This window comes from Anoplophora glabripennis, unplaced genomic scaffold (assembly GCF_000390285.2).
Source record: "Anoplophora glabripennis isolate ALB-LARVAE unplaced genomic scaffold, Agla_2.0 scaffold14, whole genome shotgun sequence".
NCBI lineage: Eukaryota > Metazoa > Arthropoda > Insecta > Coleoptera > Cerambycidae > Anoplophora > Anoplophora glabripennis.
The window spans coordinates 1473763-1481896 of NW_019416352.1; the positions used below are offsets into that span (position 1 = coordinate 1473763).

At 34.4% G+C, this 8134-nt stretch overlaps 1 protein-coding gene across 1 annotated transcript; it reads right to left on the minus strand.

Annotated features, from left to right (window-relative positions):
• Positions 1-3655: 3655 nt before the first annotated feature.
• Positions 3656-7786, minus strand: LOC108904031 (elongation factor Tu). Its single transcript, XM_018706400.1, has 4 exons — positions 7628-7786; positions 6584-7567; positions 4104-4305; positions 3656-4051 (listed from the first exon to the last, which is right to left on the minus strand). Exons 1-4 carry the CDS (start codon positions 7662-7664, stop codon positions 3865-3867), a joined length of 1410 nt encoding a protein of 469 aa, XP_018561916.1. The 5' UTR covers positions 7665-7786; the 3' UTR covers positions 3656-3864.
• Between the last annotated feature and the right edge of the window lie 348 nt (positions 7787-8134).

Sequence of the window (8134 nt, forward strand, 5' to 3'; positions counted from 1 at the left end):
CAAATTTTTTTCTTCAAGATTACCATTGTTTTTTTTTTTTTTTTTGTGGTGCATAATTGAAATCTTGGATACCTTAAGAGATAGCTCAAATTGGGGCGAAGGAATTTAATGACTAATAACTTGAACAGAAATTTGTCATGATTACAAAACTAAAAATTTTGATTTTTAAATTTTTTAAATCTACAGGGTGTCCCGAAATTCATGCAACAAAATTTGGTCAGATTATTCTTAAGACAAATTTAGGGGACCTTTATTTTTTCTTTTTGCCAACTGCCCCCTCTTTCGGAGTTACAGCCCCCTGAAATCTGCCCCTAGGAAGTCTTTTTTATATCTCAAAACCATGTACGAGAATCACTAAATTTGGTACACAGTGGTTTTATGACGTGGAATTTGACAGTGCTACACTTTTTGGCGAGAAACCCCCTTAAGACCCTTTTTCGTGGGCCCCCTTGTCTTTGGAACCAGAAAAATTTCGTTGCAAATTTGATTGTTTTAATATTATTAATTATCTAGAAAGCCATTGAATTTAGAAACTTTTTATCTCTTGATATTTGTTTTGTAAAACGCAATGTTTTTGAGGAAAATGGCGAATCACAATATGCATTCGATCACATTTTGACATTTTTCTTGAAAACGTTGCGGTTTACAGAAAAAGTATAAAGACAAAAAGTTTCTAAATTTAATGGCTTTCTAGTAATTTTCTGATAATTTTTAAGAAATTTAAATATGCGACCAAATTTTTTTGGCTCCAAAGACAAGGGGGCCCTCAAAAAATTGTCTTCAGGGGGTTTCCCGCTAAAAAACGTAGCACCATCAGATTCCACATGTCATAAAACCCCTGTGTACCAAATTTAGTGATTCTCGTACAACAAGGTTCTGAGATATAAAAAAAAGATTATTCTTAGGGGCGGACTTCAGGGGGCTGTAACTCCGAAAGAGGGGACCACTTGGACAAAATAAAATTATGGCTCCCTTAATTTTGTCTTAAGAATCTGTAACCAAATTTTGTTGCATGAATAACCCTGTATAATGGGAATAGGTATGATTCTTAAAATCAAACATTGTTGAGACACATTTGAGGAATTTAATAGCCATTGAATTTGAAGAAGCAACATTCAACTTTTGTTTTTCATACAGCGCCATATTAAATTTTTGCATTCTTTAATGCGCCACATTTGTCTGATTACTATGATGTGTTACATGTTATGGTTTAGTACTTCATTTTCATCAAACTACCGAATTATCAGCTTTTACGAAGAGTGCTTTGAAAACAAAACATCATCTACTCCAAACCAAATTTTGACAGTTCATATAAGTTATCTCTGATAAAGTTTAGAATCTGGTTCAGGCTGAGGCAGTACAGTATTGGGGGTCACGAAGACTTGCAAAAAATGTAATAAAATTTCCAGGGTCTTATTTAAAAAAATTATGTTGATGATGGTCCTGGAGAGACGAAACGTTACATATAAAATTGATTATGCCATTCTATAGAGGGCAAAAAGTGGCTATGAGATAGTGTTCTTCTTTTTCCAATATCACCTCAACAAGGCTGAAATGAAACAAAAACAGATTTCCAAAATTTCAGTTTTTTTCAAATATTTCGAAAACTAATATTATCTTTGATTTTTTAGAGGCATAATGTTGGTCGCCTGATTACGCAACTTTGCCCCCAGTTTTCGAGATCCCTGTAGTGAGAAGCAAATTTGTAACGGCCTGTATAATTAATGTCCTAATTTATACTAAACAGGGTCATTCACAACTTATAAAAAAAATGGGAATAGATGTGTCATAAAAAATCATATCATAAACAAAAATTGTGTAAAATCCTTATAGTTTTTGAGAAGAGTATTATTAAAGTTGTAGTATTTTCAACCTTTACATCGCTGGGCTACTGTAGTCTCTAGCGTCATTTGCGTTATGCTCTGTGCGATTCCTAATAATGAAATCCGATTTTAGTCTTATCGTTATTGCAATAGTGTTTACATTAGTTTTTCAAGTGTTGAGAAAGATTTACGTGTATAGCAACTCCGAGTTGATGGATATCGTTTTAATTTATGGTGAAGCACGACAAAATGCTTTAGCAACTTCTCATCTGTACATAGGCCGATTTCCGGGATATTTAAAAAATGAAGTGTATCGCACTAAAGTGTGGTGATTTACGAGAATGTATCAGAGCCGCTGCCAATAACTTACGAGTTGAAAACGGACAATAAGAACCAGAAACATTTGTGTTAGTTCATAGAAACTGGGTAAGACGGGCCCATCGGTGGAGAAAATAAGGAAAACAGTTGTTACTTGTAACATCAGGTAAATCAAATTAATTTATTAATTAAAACCACAAATTAATTTAATTAGTTAATAATAACAATGCCGGCAAACGCAGTTGAATTTGTTGAAAGAAATTCTTTAAATTTTTTATCCATTCATTTTTTATTACACCAGTTTCCAGTATTGTGCAGATGTGTATTTTTTAATCATTTTCGAACTGCCGTTTTGAATTTTTTTTTACAAAATTGTAAGTCCCCGTACATTCATTAATGCAGTAAGTAAAATGAACAAATATTTTCAAATTTTTCTCGAAAATCATGCTCTTATATCTCCTGCCTAGTTTTTGTGTTAGAAATGCAAGAAATTTCCTAAGTAGGACCAAAATTGGCATAGGAGTGGATTCTATTTTAGATATGTTAGACCTGATTATTATTGAAGATGAAAATAGCAGTTTTTGTGAACGTATTGAGTGAGGTCTTCAGATCAAAACAGATTTTCCTTGTTTTTAAATATTTTAGAGTTATAGCCAAAAAATCTAAATTTTGATATCAAAGTTGCATTTTTTAAATGGAAACCATGATTTAGTTAAAAAGAGGGTGCTTCATGTTTTTCAAGAACATTTGTTCTGTCTTAACTAAGGGAGTATAAAAATGTAGATACCTAAGCCTATTTCTTAATAAAAGAATGGATCAAGTTGGCCATGGCTAAAAAACAAATGCACCACTAAACACATTGATGGATGCTAGATGGCTGGTTTAGGTATCGAATTGTGTGCTTACAACAATGTTCTGAATTGCAAAATAGTTTATTTTTGAAAATATTTACAATACGTTACCATGTCATAAGTAAGAGAAAAAATTGCATTTAGTTTTTCAGGCTATTTTGGACCTGTCATATGAAACCCTCAGTATAGATTTGGGGCTTATTTTGGGCTCACTTGATGTGTGGCGCTGCTTGAGGTGTTTGAATCGATTTACGGCTCTGTGGACAGCTTCAACAGGTGAATTCAAAACATAGGTAAAATTCTCGATTTTCGCTCATTTTCTTTTACTTCACAAGAACAGTTGGCTAAATACCCTCAAGCATCGACAAGTACTTTTGCCTGGGTTTTCCGAACGTATAGGTCTGCAAACGGCTTCGGATGCCAGATTCAAAAGTGGAGTAAAATTCAAAATGCATTCGGGACTTGGAACATGACAATAACTGATATGTCCAGATCATGACCTCGAAAATAGGATGCACTGTACATATTAATAATTCACTAAATAAAGTCTCAAGATTCATGTCTCTAAATATTAATAAATTTGTTTTGGGAGTTTTTTTTGTTGTATTTAAAAAAATAGCCCAATATCTGCATTTCTTTCTTATTTTATAGCAAAAAAATAAAGCCTTGCAATTTTTTATTAAATTAAATCACAAATGCAACATCGTACAGTATATTTAAAACATACTTCTAATTTATTTAAATATCATACAAAACGTTACTGAAATCGGTTCCGAGCTTAGGAAAAAACTAGTTTCAAGAGATTTGCTTATACTTAAACTGTTTGAATAGTAAAAGTGAACATACATCTAAGTTACAGCTAAAAATAAAAATTAATTCGTACTCTTCGCTTTCTTCTCCCTAGCTTTTTTACCCTCCGTCAGTGATTGTCTCTCCTGCTCGGTAAGCATCGGCAAAGTTTTCGTAACAACGCCAGTTCCTAGAGTTTGGGAACCGTCCCTAAGAGTAAACCTCTGACCTTCCTCTAGCACCATAGGCCTCAACATCTTCAGTATCAACCTGTAAAGTTTGACGATAAAGCGAATATAAAATTATTAAATTACCACATTACTTGGAATCTTCACCGGGCATTACCATCTCCTTGTCTGGTACTATCACTTGAGCGGGACAATCCCACGTTCGGCAGAACATTTGAAGTTGGATGTAAGACGTGAAGGGCTTTGGTCGTCCACCCTCTTCCTTGCTGAGAATGTAAACTTGGGATTCTACTTGATCGTAGCTCTTTACCGTACCGGGTTTGGCCATTACCATACCTACAGAGAAACATTTTATTTGTTTACATTACATTTAGTACAAAACAATTGGTGTATGGGTATACACGGTGGCCAAATGAAAACGAAACGGAGCCATTTTCAGGAACTGCGTCATGATTGTAGAAAAACGCTCAGGCCCGTCGATTTTAGATTAAAGGGGGACATTTTTTGCTGGTATTTTGGAATATTTCTTTTGAAAACTCTTACAATTCTCTTTACAACAGACTTTAAATTTTATAATTCCGCCCAATACTTTGAAAAAAATTTACATTTTAAAATTTAAATTATGTTTAGTTGCTTACTTACTTCCATACAAGAATAAAGATTTTGTTCGAAACGTTCGCGCACATTCCAAAGCATTTCCGGAGTGATTTGATGGCATTCGTCGACGATTCTTTGGCGCAAATCTTCCAGCGAAGCTGGCTGTGTTTTATAGATTTTACTTTTTAGGTATTCCCACAAAAAGAAATCAAGGGACGATAAATCCGGTGATCGTGGAGGCCACTCAATGCTGCCTCTTCTCTCAATCCAATTCCGTAGAAAATGTTGGTCCAAATACTGACGGACAATTAACGCATAATGCGGAGGAGCACTGTCCTGTTGAAAAATCAAATGATCTTCATCATACTCTGGAACATTTTCAATAATGTCAGTCAAGGCAGGGTCAATAGCGTCTTCCAGTAATTGCAAATACATTTGGCCAGCCAAATTAGCAGGTAGAAAAAAAGTATCCACTAGCCGGTCACCGAAAATTCCAGCCCATACATTTAATTTTTCCCGTTGCTATGTATGCACCTCGTGAAAAACTCTTGGGTTTGAATCGGACCAATAGCAGAAATTGTGACAATTTACCGTCCCGTTCAAGAAAAAACTGCATTCATCAGAAAAACAGATGTTAAAAAGGAAGTGTGGATCGTTCCCTGCTCACTCACTCATTATTTCGCAAAATTGCAAACGGAGGTCATAATCATCCTCATGAAGTTCCTGGACTTAATGTATTTTGTATGGACGGAATTTATTTTCTTCAAAATGTTTTGTATGCTAGTTCGATAGATCCCAGACACAGATGCCAGCTGCCTCGTACTTAATGTAGGGTCAAGATGAACTTGTCCCAAAACTGCAACTTCACTAGCTTCATTAACTATAGGTTTTTCAATTTCTCGTGTTTTATTGGCTACATTCCCTGTCTCTTGAAATTATTTTACTAAACTAAAACATACTTCCTCCTGACATGTCGATCTTGATGTTGTTCATTAAATAGCTGAGCTGTTCTATTCGCACATTTATTGTTCATAAAGTAAAACGAAATGATATCTACCCTTTCCGCAATGGAATAAACCGTAGTGTTTAATTTTCAAAAACACAATTAAATAAACTACCAACCAACGCTTCCAAATAATACTAGAAAATAATTTGGAATCCACTAATTTTACGTTCATTGTGTGTGTATAGCATTCATTTATGTTTTTTACAATTTTTTTTTTTTACGAAAGTGATAACAAATCGCCAAAAACCAATGTAATGCAAGAAATACTAAATTTATACCATTGGCGTACTTAACTCGAATGACTAACATTTTCACCGTTACTGATTGTTTGTACATAAATTTCAACTTTAAAATCAAAATTTTTAATAAGTATTGGGCGGAATTATAAAATTTAAAGTCTGTTGTAAAGAGAATTGTAAGAGCTTTCAAAAGAAATATTAGTCAACCCCAATGCCATTTAAATATTTTTGGGGTGAAAGTGGCGGAGTCAAAAATAGCAGCAAAGAATGTCCCCCTTTAATCTAAAAACGACGTGTCTGAACGTTTTTCTACAATCTTGATGCAGTTCCTGAAAATGGCTCTGTTTCGTTTTCATTTAGCCACCCTGTATAAAACCTATAAAGTATACCGTATCTTAAATGTTGTTGTACTTACTGGCAAAGAGGGACCTACTAAGTTGAAGGTGCTATGAAAGCATGGCTATCATTTACGAATAAGATTATCTAATGTAGACAATGGTCAAAAATAGAAATAGTTGTGAAAGTCAAAGTAATTAGTCACAAACAGAAGAATTAGTTTTCAAATCTTCCAGACCATAAAAACAAAATTATGTTTATTTTTAGTGATTTTATAAAAACTGTTCATCATGCTTGTAACAAGTTGACCCCAAAATAAAGAATTTTTGATAAATCTACTACTTGGTCAAAAACCGGTGGAGTAAGCTTATATTTTTATTAAAACAAATTTTAATTTATATATTGATATTAAGCAAGAATAAATAATATTTATTACCTCTCTTAACGTCGTCCCTCTTCAGCCCCCTTACTAAAGCTCCCAACTGATCTCCAGCTTGAGCTTCTTCCAAAATTTGATGGAACATTTCCACCCCTGTGACAGTACTCTTTAGTACTTTATTGTAACCTACAAATTCACATTCGGCCCCCTTTTTAAGCACACCCCTCTCCAACCGTCCAGTAACCACTGTACCTCGTCCAGCAATAGAATACGTGTGCTCAACTGGCAACAAAAACGGTTTGTCCAGTTCTCTTACGGGAGTAGGAATGTAGTTATCCACTTCTTGCAACAATTTTAGGATAGCATCTCTACCAATTTCAGGATTTTTGCCTTCCAAAGCACAGAGTGCTGAACCGCATATAATGGGGATGTTGTCACCGTCAAAACCCATTTCCGAAAGCAGTTCCCTTACTTCCATTTCAACTAGTTCTACCATTTCTTTGTCGGCAGCATCAACTTTGTTAATGAATACAACTAAATGCTTCACACCAATTTGTTTCGCTAGCAATAAATGCTCTCTAGTTTGTGGCATAACGCCGTCAGTGGCCGCGACGACCATGATCGCACCGTCCATCTGAGCTGCTCCTGTGATCATGTTTTTAATATAATCTGCATGACCAGGGCAATCAGTATGCCCATAATGCCTATTTTCAGTCTGATATTCGATGTGTGCCACATTTATAGTAATACCCCTAGCTTTTTCTTCTGGCGCATTATCGATATCTTGATATTTCCTAGCTTTGGCTAGTTTCGCGTCTGCTAGGACTTTTGTTATCGCTGCAGTGAGCGTAGTTTTACCGTGATCCACGTGCCCAATGGTGCCTACATTGCAATGGGGTTTCGTACGTTCGAATACCTTTTTTTCGGAGTAAAGTCTTTTTTGATTGCCTTGAGGCAAAACAATTTGTAATGTCCTCGCGCAGTTGTGTAGTTTAGAAATATTTCCATTGTGTATTAATTGCTTTAAACTACGGTGAATAGCTACAAAAATATAAGCCGCATAGTTACAATTTTAACCTAATTAATTAAGTTATTAATTACCTGGAGCCAGGGCTCTTGCCACAATAATCGAGGACATTTTAAAGTAATACTTTTAAATTCTTTTAATTTGTTTGCGTTACATAAAATGTAAATTTTACTTAAAAGTTCGGCATGGGAAAATTATAGACTACACTAATTATTGCTGGGGACGTTTTTATGCGCATGCGTTGATATCCGCGGGACATTTTAAATTCAATTTAAAAGTTTTCAAAAAAGATGTTGACATGTTAGAAAAATTACAGCTATATGAAGTATAATTACATTTTGTCAAACACATAATAGAATGTTACTTGTGGTTAGCAAGTGAAATGATAATAGTTTTTATATCTTATTTGTATGGCATTAGTCTATAAAGTATAAATTTGTTCTTATTTATGTTTCCGATTTGCTAAAAGTTGAACGCAAATTGTTTAAATTCTTAGGCAAATGTTCTGAAACGTTTTGATTAAATTTTAGGATAGTAGTTTCAATCATACACAAAAGTGGTGAACCCATTTTTGTTTAATT